Genomic DNA, 27,378 nt, shown 5'->3' with positions numbered 1-27,378 from the left:
AAAAACAATGTTCAGCCTGACCAGGCAGTGGCACAGTGGACAGAGTGTCGGACTGGGATGTGGAGGACCCAGGTTTGAGACCTCGAGGTCGCCAGCTTGAGCACAAGCTCATCTGGCTTGAGCAAAAAGCTCACCAGCTTGGACCCAAGGTCGCTGGCTTGAGCAAGGGGTCACTCGGTCTGCTGAAGGCCCGCGGTCAAGGCACATATGAGAAAGCAATCAGTGAACAACTAAGGTGTCACAACAAGAAACTGATGATTAATGCTTCTCATCTCTCTCCATTCCTGTCTGTCCCTATCTATCCCTCTCTCTGACTCTCTCTCTCTGTCCCTGTAAAAAAAAATAAAAAAATAAAATAAAAACAATGTTCATTTGCTTTCACAGAAGGTCTCATTTCACTTACCTCAATTCTTATAAAAATGTATTTCTATAGAGAGCTGAATTTCAGGTAGAGAAAGATCAAATCAAGCAAACAAAGCCAACCACTTATTTGACCTTGGATAAGTCCCTTTCCCTTGTTTGGCCAGCTGTGTCCACCTGTAAATACAATGAATGGCCCAGATAAATGCTCATGAGCTCTGCTGGCTCTGACAGCCTGTGACTTCCACAGCAGGAACCCAGGAAATGACTCCTCTCCGCTGAACGTTCCTGAGTGTGCTACCCCAGAGCACCAGATGGACAAACCAGCAAGTCTGGCACAGCAGATATAAAACTGGCCGACAGCCAGGATGCCTGAGTCCTTTGCCTGGTCTACGGTCATACCACCCTGAACACTCCCAATCTCCTCTGAATTCTAGTCCTGGATCCACCGATTATTCCCTCAAGCTGTGAGGCGGAGCAAGTCACTTTACTGCTCCGAGCCTTGGTTTCCTTATCCACAAAATGATTAGCAGACACCTAAGATCCTTTCTTGTAAGGCATAGTCTATGGTATTTAGAAAGTTCTCAGTATTTGTTAGTTGTTATCAGCAATATCATCCATTATCATCTCCTATTCCAACGGTTCCCAATTGTTTCAAGTAAACAACTTAATGCAAACAATGACAGAAATGAGATTTAACATTTTGCATCAATTAATTAGAGAAATATATCATAGAATGGCAAAAGTCACTATGAATTTTTATTTAGTTCATAAATACTTAAAAAAAACATGAAGCTTATTTCACAATCAGCGATGATGCTTGACCCTCAGAACCCTTGTGATGATCCTGAGAACTTGGGCTGAGACCCGCTGCTCTGCCACCTGCCAGCTCCAAACGTCCCAGTTCATTGCCATCCCCACCTTCAACCACCTTGATTTCCCAACTCCTTCACTCCTCTCACAGCTGACCTTATACTGCAAAAGACCATATGGCAAAGAGGAGAAATATGTATATACAGCATTTGGAACTAAATATATAACTATTTGTGCATGTTTGTGCCTTTAAATCTTTTTTCTCACACAGCCCAAACTTTAGAAGGGTTTGGTCCAACCTTGAATAAATTCTTCATAACTGGATTTTAGTATATATAAATATTAAGAAAAAACCACAAACGACTAGAATATTAAAACAGGAATGATTTTTTTATTGATTTATATTTTATTGATTTTAATTTATTGTGTTTACATAGATTCTAATGTCGCCCCCAATGCATCCCCCCTCCCCCCAGAACAGGAATCATTTTTTAAAGCAATGTCTGCAACTTTAGTTTGCATGCAAATCGTCTGGGGATCTTGTTAAAACGCATACTCTGAGCCAGCCGGTCTGGAGAAGAGCCTTAGCCTCTGCATTTCTAACCAGCTACCAGGTGCTGGTGATGCTGCTGGACACGGAGCTGAGTCCAGCCCTGCTGCTGCAGAAGAGAACTAGAGGATCAAAGAAGGCAAATGTGTTGTCTGAGGTCACACAGCTAGTTAGAGGCCAGGCTAGGAGATAAATTTCAGTTTGTTGACCTTTAGTGGAAAGCTCTTCCTGCTATGCTATCCTTTTCCTCTGGGGGGAAAAACGTTTCTGGAAAAAATATCTCATTTTCTTTTCCCAAAGACAATACATACACACATAAATAGATACAGTCACAGTAACACAGGGGCTAAATCAGAGTCTCTCCCTCAGTTTCCAGAACAAAGTCTTGTCAATAAAATATACACAAAAATAACATGTTAATTGATTAATCAGGTATAGTGGGGTGGGGAGTATTCTAATTAAAGTAATGCCTGTACTTTTTGCCCCTCTTTTTCATCTCATTGAAGACAACCTCCTGATCAGCCACCTCATGGCTCCAAAACTTTCTCTAGAGATCTTTCTCTAAATTAAAAATTAATTTAGCCTGATCCGTGGTGGTGCAGTGGATAAAGCGTCGACCTGGAAATGCTGAGGTTGCCGGTTCAAAACCCTGGGCTTGCCTGGTCAAGGCACATATGGGAGTTGATGCTTCCTGCTCTTCCCTCACCCTTCTCTCTCTCTCTCTCTCCTCTCTAAAATTTAATAAAATAAAAAAAAAAAAAAAAAAAAAAAAAAAAAAAAAAATTAATTTATTGGGAAAGAGTTCAAAACAAGCTATTATTCTAAATCAATATTTATGGAGAAGATAAGGGTTTTTTTTTATCCCAGTAGCAACAGAAGAGTTTATTTTCCTGGATATCCTTTGCACAAGACCACTGAAGGCAAGTGAAGTGTTTGAAGAGTTGCACTTAGCAGTCTAAGTGTTCAAACAGGGTGGTTTCAAAGCCTCCCTCAGCCGCCCACCCTTCAGATCACTCCCAACAGCTTCTGGGGCTTTGAACTGCATTTTAACAATCTTAAAAGTTCGAGAAAACTTACCCCACATAATTACGTAGCTCAGGGCCAAGTACATAGTAGGTCCACAATATGTTTCTGACCAAGTGTCACATCCATCCTCTAGTATCTCTGTTAGTAGTAACATTTTCTAACCACCCACCCGTTCCACAGTAATGGTGATTTATAAAGTAGGGAAGTAACTTTATTTTATAAAATTTATAAAGCAGGGTTACAGCAAGTTAAAGCATCTAGTAATAATTACTTACCAAGTACTTTATGTCGGATTTTCACCAAGTTTGGCAGAACAAATCTTTATAAAACAACTTACTATAGTTAAATCTATCTTTTTATTTATACTTTGGTTGCTCCGCTACTGCCCACCATGAAAGCTGGAACGCCCACAAGTGGGCGGTAGGGACCAGGTTGACTACCACTGGTCTAGAGAGTCACAGGTTTGCTAAGTTTTCAAAGGAACTTCTTTTAAAAGGCCAGAAATCAAAACCACAAAGGGAAGATAAATTGGCGGCATTCTAGCTGTTTCCCATTCTTATGCTATTCTACCACTTTGTTAAAATTAACAAGTTTAGTGCAAATACTTTGGGTTTGGATCTTAACATACTTAGGAAACCAAGAGGACACAAAGGTAACACTTAAAGGCAAAACTACTTTTTTCCCTTGCAAGAGGAAACACCAGCACAACTCCAAAGCCACAGGAGCCCTCTCAGTGGGGTTTCTGATGGTTTCTAACTAGAGGAATGTAAGCCACCAGCCCCCTGAAGCACCAGCCTGGCTGCCAGCCCTCCCACTGGAACGTTCCTGAATCTGCCCTTTCAACCACAAACTCCCCTTCCTCACACACAGGACTCTGCTTCCCTGCACTGTACATCATTTGGAATCATTCCATGTATGCTAATGGTTACACACACACACACACACACACACACACACGCAGGCAGCCTCCCAACACCAACGGACAGCCTCATCTGGGGCCACAGCTCACCCTTTCCCTTAAGGCGCATATCAAAATGAACTCTAATTTCTCTGGTTTATGTCTCTTCCCATTCCCCCTAACCACCCCCACCCCAAAAGTTCCACTAGTATAGGAGGCTGGACATAAGAAAACAGGGCTATGGTCTGGTCCCCCTGTGTCCTGGAGCCCAGCATAGTCCCTGGCCTATAGTCAAGATTTACAGCTTTTTTTATCACATAATATTGACACGTTCCCTCCACTTCTCCCTTATAGCTCTCTGCTTCACCAGTAGGCTTTAAAAAAAAAAAAAATTTAGAGGCCCTGGCCTGTTGGCTCAGTGGTAGAGCGTCGGCCTGGCGTGCGGAAGTCCCGGGTTCGATTCCCGGCCAGGGCATACAGGAGAGGCGCCCATCTGCTTTTCCACCCCTCCCCCTCTCCTTCCTCTCTCTCTCTCTCTTCCCCTCCCACAGCCGAGGCTCCATTGGAGCAAAGATGGCCAGGGCGCTGGGGATGGCTCCGTGGCCTCTGCCCCAGGCGACAGAGCACCGCCCCGGATGGGTGGAGCATCGCCCCCTGGTGGGCGTGCCGGGGTGGGTCCCAGTGGGGCGCATGCGGGAGTCTGTCTGACTGCCTCCCCGGTTCCAGCTTCAGAAAAATACAAAAAAAAAAAAAAAAAATTAGGGCCAGAAGGGGCCATCAGGCCATCTGATATTACAGATGAAGAATTTAAGTACAAGCTAGTCCAGTTAAGTGGTCTAACTGGGAAAAGACTCTTCAGCCTCTGTGGCTGAAGTATCCCAGTCCCCACTCACTGCCTGTCTCCAGGCAACAGGGCACAGGGGGCCACCACCCACAAGAGAAAGAAGTAGGTTCATTCATGACCTCGTGCCAGAGGCTGGGAGAGCTGAGTTCTACTGCAGACACCACCACTAAGGAATTGTGGGTGGTTAATGCTGATCATTGCCAGCGTGGGCTTCTGGTTCCTCACCTGTAAAATGGTCATCTTAGTTCAGTTATTGATGCTTACTGTGTGCACTCAGTACCTGCCATTATCGTCACTCATCATCACCAAAAGGTAATGAGATACATAGGATTAGTGCCCGGAGTTGTACAGATTGGGGAGGCCGTGGCTTTGGGATTTGCCCAAGATCACAGGTGAATGGGTTTAGCTGACTCCCAGAGGCAGAATTTTGACTTCAGAATAATTTTGCTTTCTCAGTGCCCCTTCCTTCTTAAGAAGCAGCGACAGTAAAGGAAGCCTTCCCTGGGGCTCCTGGGACCCAGGAATGGCCCACACCTTTACCTGATCACATCAGCAGCAGTTTTACCTAATCCCAGATGCACACAAGGAGAGACAGGATTCTTTCCCTGGGCTAATCCTCTCCTGTGATTAACCACAGTCCCCAGGAGCTGTTATCCCAACCCCAGGGGAGGATGGCATCCCAGCCAAGATGAAGCTTATCGCAGGAAGCCACGGCCACGCTGGGAAAAACAAAAATGCAGACTGCATGACTCGGGTCTGATCACAGGCACCAGATGTAGTGCCAGTTAGATGGGTGCGTGCCTGCCAGTCATCAAGTGACAATAAAACAACCACCACTCTTGCATTTTCTAGACGTTCCAGGAGGGCAGCTGCAAGCATTTGAACTCAATATATCCTGAGCATCTTCTACAGGCATTCCCAGGAGCAAGCACCAGCCACCACCATCATATTCCCAGCACTGAGCAGCACTATGCGTGGCACAGAGAAGGTGGTCAATCAGTTGACAGACAAATAAACTTACTGACCCGCTGCCATGGCGATGGAAGCAAAGTATTCCTTACCGGAAATAAGAATGGATATCCAGGCTTGCCACCAATTACTCAGTTTAGGAAAAGTCTCTTGACTGCAGTTTTTCTGTTCTATAGCCTGAAATAATAATACCCATCTCTCCAAATTCTCTGAAATTTAGCCATTCATCCCACATATAGGACAAAGGCATAAAATAATTTAAAAGGGTACAATTATTTAGGGCCACTTATGTAAAAGTCATGGCACGCCTTCTATCTACACAATGCAAAATTAGAGAAAGCTGCCATGAACTTCGGTTTGGGGTAGCCTGGTCTTATGAATGACAGTGGGCTGGGAGTCCTAGGAGCTCGAGTGATTGCTTTACAAGGAGAGAAGTCTCTCTACCAACTTTCTCTCATAGCTCTTTAATCTTTCAGAAAAATGCTTGACAACTCAACTGCATACTGTAGTTAATTCACCCTCCCAGACATTGGCGTAAAATAAAATTTCAGGGAAAGAAGAGGAAATTACATAAATGGCAAACTTCTTTTCTCATTCACTCCCTTTTCAAGCGGCGAGGAGGGAGGAGGGAGTACCACTCGTGGCCGTAGTAATAATACAGTAACATTTCCATGGTGCTATGTAGATTGCAACATTTTTTTCACCTGGATTTCTCACTTAATATACACAGAAATCCTCTGAAATTCTGTTAGCCCACTTTACTAATTAGGAAGCTGAGGCCCAGAGAAGTGAAGCATCTTACTCAAGATTGCACAACAGATGAGCGGCAGACCAAGACTCAAACTCATGATTTTTTTTTTCTCCCCAAACCATGCCTTCTTTTCTCCGTGCAGAGTTCAGGTACAACCTCATGCAAATGAGAACTACTTTCTCCTCCCCAGTTACCTGAATAGCTTGCCTTGTTGCTTGCTGAGGGTCCCTTAGTTTCATAAAATGGCTATGATAATAATCACGCCTACCTGACGGGCTTGTGCTTAAGATTAGGTGATGCCTCCGTACTGCCCAGCACACAGTAAGCACTCTACAAATGCCACTAATGGTAACAGAGGTACACACGACCACTTCCAAGCTTTTGTACTTGCCCACCCGGCTCCCAGAGGACTCCCGGCCCCCAGCCACAATGCCCGCTCTTTCGTTTCACGCAGGTCTCTGCACAGGAGTCACTTTGTCAGAGAGCCTCCCTACCCCCTACTGGAGCCCACCGCACCTCCCTCACCCATCACCCGTTGTCCCTTCACCCTGCTTCAGTTTTCTTAGCTCTCACTACTACCTCATACGGCATCTATTTCTTTATTTTCAGAGTCTTCCTCCATGACTAGGGTCTTTGTTTTGTTCACGGCTTCACCCCCAGCAGCTAGAACAATGCCAGCCGTATAAATATTTGCCGAGCGACCCAAGGCAGCCTCGTGGATCCTCTCACCGGAGAAATGGAGATAAACTGCTGCTTGCTATCTGACCCTTCAATCTCAGATAAGACTTTTACATCCTTCATCTCCTTTCATCTTCCTTAATCTTCAGGGAAGGAATTATAATCCCACTACAGAGAGGATGAAATTGAGACCCCAGGTGTCAGAGCAGAGCAGCTTTCTGAAGAGGCAGAGGCCTGGGTTGGGTCCTGAACCCTACCCCATCTGGGCACTTAACTTAGGCGTGGGGTCCCGGGCTCCCTGAGTCCCGAGCTGCTTTGGCCCTAGGGGAATAGTGAGGATCCCCGGGAAGGGCTGGCTTACACAGAGGGGCCCGGGAAATGGTTTTTATCATTTAGTGGAACACCAAACATTACAGACAGCAGATTTTTGAAAATTAATTTGTCAAAATAAACACACCCATTATTATCAGTAGGATAAAAAATGCATGTGAGAATATGGGAGATACAGAGACAGACTCCCAAGTGCAACCCCAGCCAGGATCCACCCAACAAGCCCTGTCTGGGGATGATGCTCTGCCCATCTGGGGCCACTCCAACTGAGCTATATTTAGCACCTGAGTCGTGGGCTCCACAGAGCCATCCTAGAGCCATGGCTGTGGGAGAGGAGAAGAGAGAGAGAGAGATAAAGAAAGAGAAGGGGGGGATAAATTGTCACCTCTCCTGTGTACCCTGACCAGGAATAAAACCCGGGACTTTCACATGCCGGGTCGACGCTCTACCCCTAAGCCAACGGGCCAGGGCTGACTCGTGTTTTCTAGTGGTGCCTCTGAGACACGTGATCCTCTCTCCACCAATCCAACTGTAGCCTTGCTTAACTGCTCCCAGGACCTGTGCTCAAGCTCTTCAGGCACAGCCATTACCCTCTCTTGCTCCCCACAAGGCCCACCTGCAAGCTCCTAGCAGCAGCACCTACTGCATCAGCACCTAGCCCAGGGCCTGGGTGTGCACGCTGATCAATGATCCTCCTGAATGATACCAGCAGGGCAAGAGATAAAGCAGCCAGGGCCTGCCTTCTCCCCCAGGGCTGCCTCCCCTCAAGTTAGCCACCCGAAGCTTTGTCAAACTCCCTTTTCTCTCTCATGCTGATGGAGAGATAGCTCAGCCTGAAGCAGACAGTTCACACAAGACTTTCTGGGCAGATCAGCATCCAGATTGCTTGCAAATTCAAAACTTAGAGAATGTTTCACCTCTGCTTATTAAGAGAAAGAGACAGAGCCTCCCTGCCTAGGGGTATTACCCTAGTAATGAGACCTTGCGAAGTTCCTAAACAAAGAAAGGGGACTGGAAAGGGGGACCAGGGAGTGAGCAGAAGGATGCTCAGGACAGGGAAAAATCACTTGCCGCCCTATTCTGGGCAGGCCCTCACAGCCCAGACCTGCCCCGGGCTCAGCCACAATGCCCGCTCCCCTGGGGCACGATGCCAGCAGTTTCCACACCTGTGTCAAAAATCAAAGCGGGAAACAAGAAAGAAAGGAAGGCTGTAGGGAGAATGTTAATTTGTTGCCCGTTAAGAGCAGGGTGGCCCTAATTTACAGCAGCAGGACCCAGAGTTATCACAGATTTTGCACCATGGGAAAAGAGCCCCGCTCTTGGGCTGCCCATTGCCCCGCTGCAAACAGACGGGAGGTTTGCGTTGAGATTGACTTTTTAAAGGGCTGGAGTCCTCATCTTTTGAAAGAAATAGGTTTAAGATTTTCTTTTCTTTTCTTTTTTAAGACTTTATTCATTTTAGAGAGGAGAGAGAGAGAGAAGGGGGGAGGAGCAGGAAGCATCAACTCCCATATGTGCCTTGACCAGGCAACCCCGGGGTTTCAAACCAGCAACCCTCAGCGTTCCAGGTCAACACTTTATCCACTGCGCCACCACAGATCAGGCTAACTTGAGATTTTCAGTTGTTCAAATCTGCATTTTTGCAGATTTTCAGTTGTTCAAATTGCTAGATAGTAATAGCAAAGCAAACTGGAATTATCCCACCCTCTAGGAAGTAAAAAAAAAAAAAAAAGCTAAGAGGCTTTAGTAAAAGCAAGTGGTTGATATAATTGGCCACCAGGCACTGGACTGGCTGAGACCTAGATTCAGACCCTCCTCTAAGAATCATTCAATCCAGTGATAAAGGAGATATCACAAAAGTAACAACTGCAGAAATAAGTTTGTGAAAGCTACTAGGTGGGAACCCAATGTAGTCTGGCCATTCAGGAAAGTGACATTCAAGCCAGGGCAGGACTGGCAGCTGATGGTTTGAGGAAGGGAATTCCTGTGAAGGGGGCAGCCCATGGGAAAGCCCGAGGACCCAGGGGCCGGCTGAGACAGAGAGGGGCGGCAGACGGACGGAGGAGGCCTGCCTGACAATCCCGTCAGCAGATCCTTGACAATATTTCGGTGCTGTTCTGAACTTCTCACTCCCCTGCTTTATTGCTTTAGGTCAGACTCTTTAGGTCTTAGCTTCTTACTGCCCCAACAGCTGTGAACTTCCTTCCTCTGGGCCTCCGTGCGAGGTCAACAGGAACATATTTCCACTTTGTTCTTTGGCAATTTTCTGAAAAACTCAAATGTAAGTCTGGACAGTGCCCGGCCCTGACGGCAGGAAGAGCTCAGGTGTCCCCACAGTCTGACTCGGACCACTCAGGACACTGCATACTGCAGAGAAACAAATTAATATTCGCCTTCATCTCAAGTTCCACCTCCTTCAGAAACCTTACTAGGAACCCCAAACAATGCACATCTCTTTTTTTTTTTTTTTTTTTTTTTTTTTTATTTATTCATTTTAGAGAGGAGAGGGAGAGACAGAGAGAGGACAGACAGAGAGAGAGAGAGAAGGGGGGAGGAGCAGGAAGCATCAACTCCCATATGTGCCTTGACCAGGCAAGCCCAGGATTTCAAACCAGCGACCTCAGCATTTCCAGGTCGATGCTTTACCCACTGCGCCACCACAGGTCAGGCATCTCTTTCTTTTTGAGCTACAAAACCTACTGTATACACCTTCCTCTTGGCACTTAAGTACACTAAATTTAACATCCAGTCAACACATATAGGGCTATTTCTGGACCAGACAGTACTTAACTGACATAAGATCTGGTCCCTGCTCATAAAGAAGTGGCTTGGTTAGAGGATACTGGGGAAGTTACTTAACATCTCTGAGCCTCAGTTTCCTCTTGGAATAAGTGTGACCTCCTTTTAGAAATATACATGTATAGAAAACACTATCAGAGTGTTAGGATTATGGGTTATTTTTGTTTTTGTATTCCATTTCTGATCATGTTTTCAATTGGCCTATACTTTCTCATGAGAGAAAGCATTAAAACTGCTTCCTTTTTGGTTAAAAATAATAATAATAACACTTCATTTTGTTGTGAGGATTAGTCAGGTAAGGTGTGTGCACGGTCAGAACATAATAAGCTCACCTAAAGCAAAGTTTTGGGGCTCTGGACAGACAATCTCAGAGAGATGGAAAAGAGATTGGATCACCGCCTGACCTTCAGCAGTGCCTGCTCTAGATATCAATGTCATTATCTCCTACTCACCAGCTTCTTTCCAGGGCAGAGTCATAGCCGAGGGCATCTCCCAGCACCCCCATCCCAGAGGGGCTGCCCCGAAATCCCAGGGACGAACTATGATCAGCCCGTCACAGTGAGACTGGAAAGCAGGGGTTATGATTGACAGTTTCCCCATAACAAGCTTAGAGTGTGGGCAAATACAGTTCTTTTCCCAATTGTTGAAGAGGCAGAAAGAGGAAGTGAGGGAAGGGCAGTTGAATAGGGGGCAATAATTCTGGAGAGAAAAATAATAGGATTCCTCTAAAATACTTACCCGATTTGTGACCCATAGTAGATGCTCAATAAATGATGGGGTCTATTATTACAAACATTAAAAATCTCGGTGTTGAGCCCTGGCCGGATAGCTTGGTTGCTTAGCATTGTCCTGAAGCACAGAGGCTGTCCATTCGATCCCGGTCAGGGCACATACAGGAACAGATCAATGTTCCTGTCGTCTCTGTCTGTCTGTCTCTCTCTCTCTCTTTTCCTCTCTCTCTAAAATCAATTAAAATTTTTTAAAAATCTCGGTGTTGAGCTAAATCAGAGTAAGTGAATGCGATTTAAGTGGCCTGTATGAGAACAGTGGCTTACCACGGAGGCGCAGGGGAAGGAAGGATAAAAGGGTGGATTCCTGAATGTGGGAGCACTGGGGATTGAAGAACAAGATTTCAGCTAGGGGAAGTGCAGGGAGGGAACAGCATGAGCCAGCTGTGCTGGGCCCATGGGGCAGGTGCCAGAGCACACAGGTTCTAGAGGCTACAAGACAGAGAAAGATCCTAAATCAAGGTCAGCACAGTGAGGTTTGATTCAGTCAATTATTTTCATGTCATTGAAGGGTAGCAATCTTGTCTCCTAACAAAAACAGAAAACTTCCTAAGGGAGAAGGTATTGCCATATATTTATCCTGCACCCACCTTAGTTGCTAAATAAATATTTAACCAGATGGAATCGCCAGTGACCGAGTGGTAGTTTACACAGGACATGTCACTCGGGCAGGTGAAGGCGCTATGTGACTCAGGGGTCCCTGTCTTTCCTTCGCTCCTCTACACCCACACTGAGCAGGCAAATCAATTGCTCTGTTCATTTGATTCTAGGGAGAAGCCACTTTAACCAACATCCTGGATTAATTAAGAAACTTTCTAAGCCTGAGTCCTGAGGCAAAGATGTGGGAGGTTATTTATAAACGTTTTGACCATCTCATCTGTATGTATATATATATATATATATATATATATATATATATATATATATATATATATATATATATATATAGTTCAACCCCAACACAACCATGAAATCTGGCAATTGCTCCTTTAAAAAAAAAAATCGAGTTGCAGCCAGTGTACAGGAAAAATGCTTTACTCCCCACACCCAGTGCTTTTGTCTTCGGGAGGGAAACCAAGTAGTGTTCAGTGCAGGACTGTCCCCGCGCCTTTATTAACTTGACTCCTTGCAAGGGCTGGGGACCCAGGCCTAGGTAGTGACTTATGGATGAATTGGGAAGAACGAACGGCATACGCTGCTCGACCCCTCCCTTGCTTGATGGGAAGAAGAAAACCCTTTATCAGATGTCCTTAGACGTCCCGTCCCCCCCCCCCCCCCCCCCCCCGACTCAAGATTATCTGGCTGTAGGCAAATCACTTGATTCCTTAGTTTAGGGACACAGGTAGGAGTGAGTGGAGTGCTGTGAGCAGCAGAGAAAAAAAGAGGGGAACTCATCGGTAGGTTAAGAATATCAACAGAAATTGTTGCTGGTTATTGTCACTCCTCTCAAACACGCCCTATTTTGGGACTAGAAGTCCTATCCAATCCTCAACAAATCTCTGAAGGGAGGGAAGTAAACAGCAACCACGGAGCTCAGCACCACTTCCTTAAAGCATGTCTTTCTGAGTCCACACGAAGGGCTAATTCTCACCACTGGAAGTTCAGGTAGGGGAGAAAAACCAACACTCTGCAAGGAATGTGACAATTATGTTCAAAACTATGAAATGCCCGCTTGGGAGTGAAACCCAAGAGGTGAGGCTATCATGTCTCATATGGAGAAAAAATAAAATAAGTGGCTTTGATTTACGCCTGAACCCATCAGGAAACGGTGTCAATTTCTCGCGAGGAACAGATAGGAAACTAAGGGTATCTAGGATTGCAGGCGGCAGGATCTATTTTTTACCTTAAGATGTTTACCTTCGCAGAGCACAGGAAAGAACCTGTCCTTGAGAAGTATTAATATAATTATAACCTAAAAAGTCTAGGTGCCAGGAAGGTCTGCCCCAGAGATGGCTATATTATAAAATAAAGGCTAGCACGATGCTGAGGTTTAAAATTTTGCCCCATCGCATCCTGGGGAAATCCCAGAGGAGGGAGTGCAGTCTTGCTGCTCTGCCGCGTTTAATTCACGGAGTAACTGACAGCATACACTGGATACAGCCCAGGCACTGTCCAAGCAAGCCCCTCGGCCCTCCCCACCTGCCTGGGCAAGCAGCACCAGCTTCCCGTTTAAGGTGAGGAAAGCGCGTCTCAGAGAAGACAAGTAATGTGCTCACCTGGCAGGAGAGCGGTGAGCCCAGTTTCACACCAGAACCTTTAGGGCCAAACCTCCTCTATGAATGGCTCCTACACCTGCTAGAATCACCAACGGCTTAGTAACCTTGTTTTTAAGGAACTCCTCTCAGCCTATTTGCAAGAGAACTTTCTTAGGTTACAGAAGTCCTCTCTCCAGGTCCCACATACAAATGCCTCACAGCTATTTCTGAAAACAGTAGCTGGTTTGAGGAGAATCAGGCAAAATCATTAGGGGGTGAAACTACAGGGAGAATGGACATACCTCTGTCTCTCAGTCATCACCTCCAAACCCAGGTGATCTTCTAGAGCAGAAAACACTAGTCAAAGAGGCTGGGTTCCAGACAGGCCTCACCAGCTGCAGTGACCTAAGTAGGGGCCAACCTTACACGCAAAACATTATTTGGAAAATTTACATTATAATTTCTAAGCTTCTAAGCTTCAAAGCCCTATCCAAATGGAGGATTTGATTAAAATTATTTGACTCAGCGATTTAGCTGAGATCTCACAGAGAATTTGAATTATCAGATTAAGTTTTTTTTTAAAAAAAAGCAACAACAAACTGAGATGCAGTACCACTTAATGGTCAAGGACAAAGCCCTTGGACTCCAGATAACCAGGTTCAAACCCTGGCTCTCCCACTGTGTGATCCTGCACAGGTTACTTACCTTCTCTGTACCCCAGTTTCCTTATCTAGAAAATAGGGATAATATTAGTGCCTACCTCACAGGGTTGCCCTGAAGACCATGTGAGTTAAAATACTTAACTTAGAATGGTTCTTGATACCCAAGATGCTTGTTGTGTTAATCATTACTATACCATTATGATTTTCATCAAGCAGGCAAAAGGTCTACTGGAATTTAGTAGCCTGCACTACAGAACAAAACCGCTGCAGCAGAGGGAGTAAGACACAATACACCTCTGACAAACAGCCTGAACCGTGCTGCATTTTTAACTCTCTGGGGCACTCACTTGCAGGGAAAGAAAGGTAAGTAACCATACTCCCAGTAAACCCCCCTGCGTCGCTGTCCCCTCCCCCATGCCTTTCATATGCAAAAACCGTAACTGGCACCCCTCCGAGCCCTCTTTCTTTTTCATCACGCTCCCATTCCGGGATGAGGGCCCAGTGTAAGAACCCAGGAGAGCTTGGGCAGGTCCGTGGACACCAGGGCCGCTGCAGCCTGTTCAGCTCCTTTCCTCCTTTCCCATCGCAATCTTTCCTGTCCTTCAAGGCTTGCATCATATCACACCTCCTCCCAAAAGACCTCTCCCTTCTCAGGATTATGCGTCTATAATTGCTAACTCTGCATGCACTGGCTGTATAATTATTTTCCAAGTGCCTATATTATAGCCTCTAAAAGGCAAATTCCCCAAGGGCTAGTTATAGTTCTTCTAGATACCCAACCGAGCTTAGCACAGTGCTAGAGACACTATATGAGTGCCACAACTTGGGGAGGGGGTCAATTCACTGGCAGGAGCCCACACTCCACGAGGAGCGGTCAGATGCAAACCAGGCTGCGCTCTCCTCATTGCCAAGCCCAGGACAGATGCTGCTCTCAAACCACAGCATTCCCTCCCAGAGGTCCTGGAAGAACCTCAGAATCCTTCTCAACACTGAATCGCCAGCCGCTGATACCAGCTGACTGGAAAAATGAACCCTTATGTCATCTCTGTTTTCTAGGCATTTCCTTAACTGAGACTCCATAGCATGGGGACTTAAGTACCTCTGTCATAACTACCACACTCCATTATACAGAGCTGTTGACTTGTCTGTCTTCACTAGACCAGTGGCTTTCAAACTTTTGTTGGTACAAGCCAATAACCCAAATCATCATATACAGAACTGAAGCTCAAGTTTTCCAAAACAATATTCACCTTGATAATGAGCCCTCTGGTATTTCTTTTTTTTTTTAATTATTTATTTATTCATTTTAGAGAGGAGAAGGAGTGAGAGAGAGAGAAAGGAGGGAGGAGCAGGAAGCATCAACTCCCATACGTGCCCTGACCAGACAAGTGCAGGGTCTCGAACCAGGGACCTCAGCATTCCAGGTCGACGACGCCCTATCCACTGTGCCACCACAGGTCAGGCCCCCTCTGGTATTTCTTATTTCTATTACATTCTACCTAAAAATGCCAGTCCTGACCCAAGAAAATGATCTGGTGGTGTGTATGTATGTATGTAAGTGCATTTATACATATATAGTTGGTTAACATTAACAGCTATGAATAATAAACCCCAAAATATCCACCTTCACTGCAATAAAAGTTTATTTCTTGCTCACATAATACCTAAACAACTATGAACTGGCAGGTGGCTTCCACTGCACAGTGATTAAGGGAGGATTACAGGCAGTTTCCATCTTGTGGTATCTTCAATGACTTCTAGGGTTATCATGTTCAGGTTCATATCAATCCCACCTGGGAAGTTTTTACGGGTTAAGCCTACAAGTGACACTCATTGCTTCCCATCTCGTGTTATTGGCTAATATTTAGTTGCATGACCTCACTTAACTGCAAGGGAGCTGGAAAATGTAGTCTAGCCATATGCCCAGGAAGAGATAGAAATGGATTTGGTGATCAGCCAGCAATCTCCACTATACATCTTCCATTTCAAAAACCCTACAAGGCAAGGACAATGCTTTTATATCTCCAGTGACTAGCAGAATATTGGCTCACAGTAAGTGAAAAAAAAAAAAATGAATGATCAGTGAATGAATGGGGAACATGGCAGATGCTGGCCAGAGTTCCAGGAATGTTATAGTTAATAATTTGGCACTGCGATTCTCTCCAAATTCATGCCTATGGTTTCCTTTCCTCCACCCAAAGCAGAGCTGAGTCCAAATATCTGGATTAGAGCAGGTGGGGAAGATACCAGAGAAAATGTCTTGGTACCTGGCCTTCCATTTGGGGACTACATAGCCACCTACTTTTGCAACAACCACATGCCTGCTGAAAAGGAGCACAGCAGTTAAGAACACACGGTTCCTGAGGCAGGTAAATCCCAGGGCTCTCTCTCCCTGGCTATGTGACTGCAGTAGAACACTTGCTAACACTTACGTCGTGTGTTAATAGTACTGAGCATTTTCTACGCGTTACCTCATTGCATCCACATGAGTCTATGAAAGACACTAATGTTTTCCTCTGACCCTCCAATTCCCCAGGTGAGAATTCATGTCTTCTACCTCTGTGTTCCCATAGCACTTTTTCAGAACCTTTTCCTATAATTCACTTGTGAGAGAGCTAGTTGGCATGTGGAGGTTCACGTCTGTTTGTTCTGTCTCCCCAGCTATATACTTCAGGGACAGCGAAAATAGCATACACTTGAGAGTCAAAATACCTACATTCAAAATTCCAGGTTCAAATGCCAAATCCCAATTTAACAGTTGTGTGAGGTTGGCCAAGCTACTTACCTCCCCAAGCCTTGATTTCCTTATCTGTAAAATGGGATTAGAAATCCCAATCTCAAAGGACTACTGGGAAATAGAAGCCTAACACATGTATAAAGAACTATGCCTGGCACATAGTAGGTTGTTTAAAAAGTAAGAATTTCCCATACCCTTCATTTCTCCTTGAGGGCAGGGATAGTGTTTTATTTCTGAGCATTAACACTGTATCTTGCACATAATAAATATACAATAAATGTTAGTTGAAATACATTGAATGACAAGCTTTACTGTTGAAAAATAAAAATAAAAAACACAAACCCTGCCATGGATTTTAGTTCTTTTTTATCTCCCCCATCCCCTCCCACACACTTCATTGCTCTTCTCCCTTTGGGTAACATGAACTTTTTTTTCTGCACTCAGAAATTTTAAATGGCTCACAGAGCACCTCAGGACTTCTTCCTCCAGCCATTATCCTTCTCTTTCAAGTGTGCTCAGCAAGATTATTTGGATATTGGAGCTAAAAAACGGTCAGATTACAAGTAGAGGTCTCTGAAATGTAACATTCCCCATTGCAGGATTCTGGAATTACACCAAGCACCAGGGAGAAGTTGCTCTTCCCCGAAGAGTTCTCTGTTCTGAAAAAAGCCTTTGTTTTAAGGCTTTGAAAAACTGCACTGTGGAATCTCTTCCCAGCCGGGTCCCCAGCACTGGCCTGGGTACTGTTCAGATCTAGAGTGTCTATATGCTCCCTGTAAAATGAAACACTCAAGAGTCTAAAAATATTATAAAAATTGCTGCCTTTCTGAGTCTTGGTTTGTATCTCACAGCATAATGACCATTCATTGCCTTGGAGCCAAGTTTTCTAATTTTTCCAGCAAGCCCCTGATAATGCTAGTGGCTAGCATACCGCATGTTTAGGAGGTCCATGGTGCTCTTAAGTGCATTATGTCTACTATCTCTTTTAATTATCACAAAACCCCATAACTCAAATATCACTGTTATCTCCATTTTGCAGATCAGGAAACTGAGGCTCAGAAGGTCAAAGAACTTTGCCCAAGGTCACAAAGCCAGAAAACAGCTATGCCCAAATTCTAACCTTTGTCTATCAGGTTCAAATCCCTTCCAATTCTGTTATTCCACACTGCCTCTTTAAATGGCTATAAAAGAAGGTCCTTTCTGTATAGAAATACTTGAGAAAATAAACAGCTTGAACTGGTTGCTCTTTTAGGTCCCTTTCCCCTCTTAAAAAAAAACAAAACTAACTATGGTTCTATGGAGAGAAGGGGGGAAAGGAAATGTAAGGCGGCCAAACATTATGAGGCTTGGCTTATCAGTATTTAATAACAGCTTTGGGATCAAAACTCTACAGAACCTTATTTATGGACAGACAGTTACTGTTACGCAGAGCCTTTTATTTTCATCTGAGGATGTTGTAGCCTTCTACTGTCTTTCTATTAGTGAGAGATGGGGTGTGAAATTCTCTGGCCCTGCCAAGATTATCCCATTAAATTATCTGCCCTCTTCCAATGTTAATTCACGCAGGGGCAACAGTCTGAGACTCAGGCCCTGTGGATGTCCATGCCTGAGCCTTCTGAAGGGGGAGGTGTGAAGGAAAAAGTTCAGGTGGTGGTAGCGTCCCTATGACAATAACACCAATCCACATTTCACTGCCTTACCAAAATAAAGCGGATGCCACAATTATCCCATTCCTAAACAAACTGAAAACCCCAACCGAGCTTACTGCAACAAAGAGAGAGCCTTTTTACTGATGTTTATTTTTATTTTGTATTCGTTAGCTTTTTAGATATTCCTGGCATGCAAGTCAGGCTCCATGTAACAAGCAGCTGCATTTAGTTAAGGATTTTGAAGAGTTCCCCCCACCACTCCCGTTGTCCCCTCCCCCTCAACTCCAGAGAACTTTCTGAGACTCCTAGAAGACTATTTCTTTCTCTCAGTGTGTCTGCAAAAGAGTCTCCTGTCACCCCTTGGGGAATAGGTAAGGCCAAGCTAAGGCCCTTCTGTTCAAGAAAGAGGCCTCGGAGACGAGTGTTTCCTAGCTGGGGCTGGATTTGCCAGGGTCTGGTCCACATCGGGACTGTGGAGCAAGCCAGCACTCCCTCCGGAGAGCACTCTAATAAATCACCACTACTCTGTCCGCAACCAAGATGCAAAAGCAGAGGCACTTCATCAAACTAATCTTACAACCCCTGGACGGTAGCTCAGTTGGTTAGAGCATCATCCTGATACCCCCTGTCAGGGCACATACAAGAAAAAATTACTGAATGCATAACTAAATGGAACAAATAAATGTTTCTTTCTTTCACTCTTTTTTGTTCTTCCTCTCTTTTTCTTTCTTTCTTATTCTTCCTTCCTTTCTTTCTTCCTCTCTCTCTCTCTCTCTCTCTCTCTCTCTCTCATCAATTAAAAAAAGTTAAAACAAAAAAATTCCATCTCATCGCTGGTTGGAAAGAACTGCCCGACACACTCCTCAAACCCCATCAAAACTGCGACTATTACAACAGTGTAATTCGTCCTGATTAGAGGTGGAGACCATTGGAGTCCCTTCAGGTCCATCTCTGAGTTACAGCAACACTGGCTCAGGGAACTGCAGCACAGGAAGGAAAACTGAAATTGGCTGTGTCCAATCATTTCTTCTTACCCCTAGATATGGCTAAGAAAAAGTCCCTTTGCTGCTTTATGAAAACCTCCGGCGAAAGGGCACCATGGCCCATTCATAAGGAGAATGTAAAGTCTAAGATTTAACCTGGAAAAGACTGTGTAGGGCAGCAGATAAAAGCCACGACCTCTCAGGGTTTGTAAGCCCAACAAAGCCATATCCTAGCAGTGTAACCTTAAGAAAGTAAATTAACCTCTCTGTGCCCAAATCCGAATGAGCTATTTATGCTCTCTCCATTGTAGGATTGTTGTAAGGATTCAGTAAATTAATCCTTGCAAAATGCTTAGACTAGTGACTTGCCTAAACACAAGTGTTTGTTAAATAAATTGTACTAACAGAAGCATCGTAGAATGCTTGGGTTTCGAGAATTACATTCTTAGTTGAGGTCAAAGGACTTGGCACCGTTCTGTAGCTTCTCCCAGTCTCAATCACAGTTGACCTAATGGGAGGGAAACTGGAAAGTGAGAGATAGAGGCTCCACGGATTATGCAGATCTGGGCAAAGGCCTAGGACATGTCCCAAAGCCCCTTGCAAGCAACCCAGGAAGGCAACTCATTGCTCCAGGCATCAAACACTCCAAATCAATGGTTCCTATCTTTGGGGGTTGCAATTTTCTCAGAAAATCAAATTATAGCTAAAAACATAAAACCACAGACATGCACATTGAATTTTGTTTATTATTTCTGGGAGTCCACGTAGCCTCAATTTCAAGTACCCCAAGTTAAGACCCTCTAGGCTGGGTGCTCTTCTCTAGTACTGCCATACATGCTTTTGCTTAAAACTCATAACACTCCAATAAGGCTCAGAAAAACTAATCGACATACTCAGTATGTGGCAGAGAAAAGGTTCGAACCTAGGTCTGTTAAACACCAACTCTTTTGTACTGCTAACCATTAAGTTCTATATTAAGTTGTACTGCATTCCCTTCATATTAGAAAATAGGGCAAGAAAAGGAAAAACCCTTGAAAATATGCCATGTTGCATTTATACTAGGAAAGCAAGTAACACCATAATTTTATATGACCCAAAAAGTTATTCTCCATTCATTCAACAAAAATCTATAGACTAGATACTATATATGTGTGCACACATATGCCATTTATATGTAAATATACATTTACATCAATATATATATAGTCTATAGAGCATTCCATTCTCCATGGGATGCTGTATAAAATTTTCAAAAACTATTTGAGCCTGACCTGGGGTGGCGCAGTGGATAAAGCGTCGACCTGAAATGCTGAGGTTGCTAGTTCGAAACCCTGGGCTTCCCTGGGCACATATGGGAGTTGATGCTTCCTGCTCCTCCCCTGTTCTATCTCTTTCCTCTCTCTCTCTCTCTCTCTGCTCTCTCTATTAAAAATAAATAAAATCTAAAAGTAAAAAAAAAAAAATGTGAAATGGGATATGTGGTCCCCATCAAACCACAGCCAAATTGGATACCAGTGAATACAAGTGATATACCATTTACCAGCTTTCTAGCTTTCAAGTCTAGTTTGGAGCCTGTGCTCACCGTGCAAGAGAGGGAGACAAAAACAAACTAAGTTGAGTTTTTAATTTATTATTATTACTATTATTATTAATTGAGAGGGGGGGAGGCAGTGACAGACTCCTGCATACACCCCTACCAGGATCCACCTGGCAAATGCCCTACCAGGGGATGCTCTCCCAGTTTGGGCCACTGCTCCATTGTTCAGCAACCAATCTATTTTAGCGCCTGAGGCGAGGCCATGGAGTCATCCAACACCGGGGCCAACTCATTTGAGCCATTTGAGCCATGGCTGCAGGGAGAGGAAGAGAGAGAGAGAGTGGGGGGGAAGGGAGAGAAGCAGATGGTCGCTTCTCCTGTGTGCCCTGACCAGGAATTGAACCCAGGACTTCTACACATGGGGCCAACACTCTACCAGTGAGCCAACCGGCCAGGGCTAAAGTTGAGTTTTGTTTTGATGACCTATTTTTTAAATTTCATTTATTCATTTTTATTAGAGAGAGAGGAGAGAGAAAAAGAGAGAGGAAAGAGAGAAAGAGAACAGGCGGAGGAGCAGGAAGCATCAACTCCCATATGTGCCTTGACCAGGCAAGCCTGGGGTTTCGAACTGGCAGCTTCAGCATTCCAGGTTGACACTTTATCCACTGCGTCACCACAGGTCAAACTAAAATTGAGTTTTAATATGACTTCTAACTACATATCAGAAAGATAATCCCAGACATCAGAGTAGCAAATGCCTACCAAGTATGCTAACACGATACTGGAAATTAAATATTTTCCACAAACCACCAGACTCGGTTTGATCACACCGTTGGTCTATTAAGCCTCTGTGTGGCTGTCTAGGGAATGTTTGCCATAAAGTTGGAGTACCTGACTTGGCACTCAGTGTTATTGCCCTCAAGAGACTCCTATTCTAAAGGTAGACAGAACAGACACCTATTAAAATGGCATTGGAAGGTTTGCAAAATGACAGCAAACACAGTAGCAAGCCACCTCCTTCTGGCTCAAAGTAGTCACACCACAGAATCTACAAGATTCTGAGAAAGGCCCAGGCAAGTAACGAAGACCCTGAGTTCCAGACGCAATTATAAAAGTTTCAGCTTCCTAGAGAGGTTTAGCTCTGGGTAGGTAGATGGTGGGTGAGGAAATCAATAATGCACACACCAGAAGAAATAAATGTAAAAGTTATTTTTTCCCCCTCTTAGCTAACAAGATAGCAAAGTGATAAAAGAAATGCTGAGCTTTTTTAAAAATAAAAATTTTAAAATAAATAAATGAAACACAGCTCCCCTTTAAGTTGATTTCCTGAGCCACTGTCTGAGTTACCTTAGGAATCTTGGCTCAGACAAGAAAGTAAATCTGAGTTCCACTAGAAGCTCTGTCCTCAGAGAAAGGATTAAATATGCACAGAAATGGAAAAGGATTTCTACAACAAGTAAGACAATAACAACAGATTTAAGCTCATTACTGAAGCGTGTGGAATAGGTAATACTCTAAAAAAAAATTAAGCCTATAGACTGTTAAACAAGACAATTTAGGTGACCGCTGATAACAAAATTGTCTTACTCTCAGCAAAATCATTGCATGGACATTTATTTAAAGGTAGATGGCCACAGAAAGGTAAGCTCCCTCTACCCCACCATGATCTAAAATCAACCACTGTTGAAAATTATGTAGAAGTGAAGGAGTCGAACAGAGGACATAACCGGATTTAATCAAGGTCCCATACTAGGAGCCCTACCTTAGCCAGAATCACCTGGTCATCTCCACCTTAATTAGCTGGGCAACCTGACATCAGCAGCATTGTTTAGCAGCACGGCCCATTTTTCACTTTTCACCAAGGTGTTGTGGCATGGGGCCAGATGTTAGGCATCACAGACACAAACATCCATGTGGCCAAACTGTTTACATTTCATTAGGATTTTCACCAGGAAGGTGCACTCCCAGCTGATATACATCTTAATTACAATTAGGAGCTGCATTTAGCCCTTGAGCCTCTAAAATAGCACAACCTCACTATAGGGTCAGTTTCAGAATCATCCCCAAAATCATCTCTAAGAAATCAAAATGCAACACATAGAACTTCCTTCCAGAGTGTGTTTTCTATCACGAAATTAGCTAGGTATTAGTAAAAACTAATTCTGAAGTCATAGCCTATAGTGAAGAGATCTTTTCCCCACAACTGTAAAAGAGCCCAGAGCCTTTTCTTTTCCTAAACACAGAACTAACTTAAAAATGAAAAATGCATGATAAAAGAGCGGGTACTACTTATCCGCATGGGTTTGGGCTGGGAATGGGGAGAAAAGACTCCAAGGGCTTCGACACCCCCTCAAGGGATGCATGTTAAAAGTGAGGCCCAAGACCCTGGAGACCTTAATCAACTTTCCCCCTCCAACCTCCAAAGAATGAATCGTTCTCCGCGGGCGCAGCCGGGCTCTACCCTCTCATTGTGTATCGGCTCAGACGCAGCAAGGATCCAAGCTTCCCGCAGCGAACTAAAACGCTCCGGCTTTCGGTGGAGTCTTTCTCTAACTGTTGCAATTGTCTTTAGAGATTACCAAAATCAAGTATGCATTAGATGGCTTTTCCTCCCCTGTTTGTAACTAACACACACACACACACACACACACACACACACGCACATGCACACTCAGAATACTCGGAGCACTCAGGAGCATCAGGCCGCCTCTGACAGCACATTTTGTACAAAGTGGAGGCAGCAGCGGCAGCACACACGTTGTGGCCTCCCTCGTGACCCTCCAAAAGGCTGACGAGCCGGAGACGGTGGAGAGGAGAGGCCGCCGGAGTCCCAGAAGGACAGGGCTTTTGTTTGGGTCGGTCTGCAGACAGCCTGGGCTGGGCAGGAACCACCGAAAATACAAACTGCCTCCCGGACCGCGCCTTCCGGGACGGCTGCTATTTAGGACAGACTCGCCTGGGCACTGATAAGGGTCCAGCTAGAGATGGAGGGTGAACAGCACGGAAGTGCCCCATTGTCCCATTAACCCCAACCCTTCTACGCTGTCAGCGCTGACAACTGCTGCTGGGCGCCGAGGGAGGGGTGCCCGGGCGCAACCCCGGCCCGCAGCGGGGCTCCAGGGCAAATCCTCTCCTGCTTCCCCGGCGCCAGGAGTCGCATTTGTGAGACCCACCATGGGTCACAGCCGCCCCCGAGGCGGGCACGGCTCTTTCTGTGTGCCCAGCGCCTGGCTGGCCGACAGGAGGGTGGCCGAAGGCCGGGCGGGCTCGGAGCCGGCGGACGCGCCTCTTACCTTGGGCAGCGGCCCCGCGCGCCGCCAGCAGCAGCGCGGCCAGCAGCGCCAGGAGCGGCGGGCGCGCCCCGCGGCGGCGCGGCCGGTGCATTCCTCCTTCGGCGGCGGCGGCGGCGGCTCCCAGGCCGCGCGCAGAACATCCACGGGCTCTGCCCGGGGTCCCAGTCACCTCGTCCCGGCTGCTCTCCCCGCAGGATGTCGAGGCCGTCGGCAAAGTTCTTTGTCCCTCTAACCTGCTCCTTCGCCTCCGCCCTGCAGCCTCAGGACCTCGTAAAGCGCGGTCCCTCTCCAGCCCTCCAGCTGCAGCCTCGCTTCGGCCGGCCGGGCGGCCGGTCCCGGACTTGCCGTGTCGCGGTAGTGGAGGGCGAGTCTCCCCAGCTCAGACTCAGCAGAGCAAGCCCTGCGCCCGCGAGCTGTAGTCCTGGGCTCGCTCCGTGGCGACTGCGGCGGCTCGTCCTACTCCTCGCGCTACCTCTTTTGCTCTCAGCCTCCCTCAACTTGTCACTTTCCACCAACTCTCCAGCCCGAGCCCGGACCAATGGCAGAAGCGGGTCCAAGCCGGCGACTCAGCGCCCTCTGCTGCCGCCTCTCAACACCCACACCCAGCGATTTCCCAGAAAGTTGTCGCTGCCGCGTCTCCGCTCGCCGACTTCCCCGCCCCCACTATACCTCAAACCTGCCAAGACCCGAGCCCTGCTGGCCCTCGAGGCCATTTGACCGAAGGGGAAACTGAGGCTCGGGAAGACTTGTCCGGGGTCGCATGCCAGTTCGTGGCTGAATGATTTAGTTAGGAGGCCTCAGATTCCAGCCGTCTCAGCTCTGCTACTGTTAGCTGTGTGACCATGGGTAATTGAGTATTTATTGATTTCATACTATTTCCGTTTTGATTTCCTCCTTGACCCAAGTGATTTATATTTTCTCATTTTGTCTTTAATGTCTAGTTTCATTGCACTGAAATCAATGTCATTTATATTGCTTCCCTGCAGAGATTTACCGAGGATTTCTCTGTGATCAGTTTTTGTCAAAATCCCATGGTCTCCAGAAAGAAACTATTTTTCTATATTCAGAATGTGAAGATAGATGACTATTTCAATTTGATCTTTTTTATATTTATTATGTTATTTAGGAATAAATATTTTTATATATCTTTGCATTTTTATTTTATTTTTTTGTTCAGCTGTTCTGCCATGGGCCAAAGGAGGCTTTGAAGTCTCCTACTAACAGTATATTTTTGTCTATTTCTCCTGGTTCTGTTTTATGAAATTTGTGATACATAAATTTTCATGATAGTTTGATTTTTCCTGTGGAGAGGGCCCTTGACCATATAAAGTGGTAAGTATATACTTGCTATGTTCCAGGTTCTGCTCTTGGCTCTGAGGATACAAGAATAATAGAGACACCAGTCAGTCTTGCCATAAAGAACACTTGAAAAGCCCAGTCTATGGATCACTTACTAAATACCTTCTGTTTGCCTAGTGTTTTGTGTGCATTTGCTCATAAATCATCCATTAATACTTTTTGAAAAATCATTAAAATTATATGCCACCTTGCACTTTTACATAGGCTATCTCCATATTACAGTTTTAAAAATTGAAAAGCAAAAAGAAAATAAGTGACTTTCCCGCAGTTATACAGACGATGGGTGGCCAAGCCAAGACTCAGTCTCTTTACCATGATGGAACTAAAAGTTCTTGGCTAGAGCCTGACATAATAACAAGCACTCAGTGGCAGGAGCTGTTACTGATGCAACAATAGCCTCTAAGAACCTAGCTTTAGAATTTTATAAAGAGCAGTCACCTCATTGAAAGCAAGGACTTTGTAGCCCAAAGTATGTCCCAGCAGGTCACAGACTCACAGCCCTCTGCCTTCAGGCAGGTGAATGACTACCCCATGTGGGACAAACAGTCATTTATTCCTCTCCAAGACTTCAGGGCGGGAGCACCCCTAACTGCCTTGGCAGCTTCCCCCATTTCTATCACTCTGACCTGAGGTCAAGGAATGATAGACAGAGAGGCCTTGGGTTAACCAGTTCATTGCCCAAATAGGTCTGTCCTCCAAATTTCTCTGCCTGAGACCCATTCAATCCTGTCTCAATTATCTCCAGTTACTTGCCTGAGGAACTTACTGCACAAGGTTCTCTTGTTGCAAAACTGTCTTTGATGGTCAGCCACAATATACCATGGTCCAGAAATCAGAGGAAACTCAGTGACACTGCACATTGCTCAACAGTCTTCCATCTACAGTAGGACACATGGTTGTCAGACACAAGGCTTTCCCTTCCACCCACCCTAGCCCCAACCCCCAACCCCCAACCCAGGAATCTTATTAGGTAACAGCTGCCAGGGCTGAGCATACAGAACTTAATGGCACTTTTATCAGTACTTAAACCTTCCAGGAACTTAATCACAGAATCATAGAGGTGAGGAATGTGACAGCTGGAAAGGGCCTTGGAAATTAACTAGAGTACCCCCCTCAACATTTTATAGAGGGACTCAGGAGGTGAAAATTCCTTGCCCAAGGTCACAAAGCTGATCAGAGCCAGAACTGGAACCTACATCAACCAGTGGAGACCTGGGTAAGCACTCCCTCACTCATCCCAAATCCTATAACATACTAGTTCCTAAAGGACAGGTTAGAAAACGCTCTTCCTGGTTTTTTTTTTTTTGTTGTTGTTGTTGTTGTTTTTAAAGCAGACAAAGGAAATGCTTATGCAAGTTCAGTAAATGCAGAGTTCAGGAGCACAGGCTTGGAATCAGGCTGCCTGGTTGCATAGCGCAGCTTCTCTGGTCTCTGCTGAGTAACCGTGGACAAATATCTTAGTCTCTGTGTGCTTCAGTTTCTAATTTGTAAAATGGAGATGATAATAGTACCTATTGATAGTGTTGTGAATGTTAAATGAGTTAACTCATATAAAGTGCTTTTTTTTTTTTTTGTTACAGAGACAGATAGGGACAGACAGACAGGAAGGGAGAGAGATGAGAAGCATCAATTCTTTGTTTCAGCTCCTTAGTTGTTCATTGACTGCTTTCTCATATGTGCCTTGACCAGGGGACTCCAGCAGAGCAAGTGACCCCTTGCTCAAGCAAGCGACCTTGGGTTCAAGCCAGCAACCATGGGGTCATGTCTATGATCCCATACTCAAGCGGGTGACCCCATGCTCACGCTGGTGAGCCCATGCTCAAGCCGGATGAGTCCACACTCAAACTAGCGACCTCCGGGTTTCGAACCTGGGTTCTCTGTGTCCCAGTCCAACGCTCTACCCACTGTGCCACAGCCTGGCCAGGCATAAAGTAGTTTTTTGAACCTGGCACAGAGTAGGCACTTAATCAATGTTAAACATTATTATACTTTCTACATACATGAGCTTACTGAGACCATCAACTCTCCTATGAGGTCAGTCTTGTCTCTGTTTTTTACAGATGAAGAAACTAAAGTGGAATGAGCTTAAGAAACTTGCCCAAAGTCACAAAATTAAGGCCAAAAGATAAGACACAAGCCCAAGTCATATCTCTTTCT

General features: G+C 45.3%; 1 protein-coding gene across 1 annotated transcript in view; it reads right to left on the bottom strand.

The window, feature by feature from the left end:
* Nucleotides 1-24,367, bottom strand: part of ROR1 (receptor tyrosine kinase like orphan receptor 1) — a 456,010-nt gene extending 431,643 nt beyond the window's left edge. Inside the window, exon 1 of the mRNA XM_066376479.1 lies at nucleotides 23,863-24,367. Within this exon, the coding sequence (XP_066232576.1) occupies nucleotides 23,863-23,953 (91 nt within the window). The 5' untranslated portion in view covers nucleotides 23,954-24,367. The remainder of the gene's footprint in view (nucleotides 1-23,862) is intronic.
* Nucleotides 24,368-27,378: the final 3,011 nt, after the last annotated feature.

Source organism: Saccopteryx leptura, chromosome 3, assembly GCF_036850995.1.
Source record: "Saccopteryx leptura isolate mSacLep1 chromosome 3, mSacLep1_pri_phased_curated, whole genome shotgun sequence".
NCBI lineage: Eukaryota > Metazoa > Chordata > Mammalia > Chiroptera > Emballonuridae > Saccopteryx > Saccopteryx leptura.
Note: the sequence above shows the minus strand (reverse complement) of the source record. Positions and strands in the feature narration are given on the sequence as shown.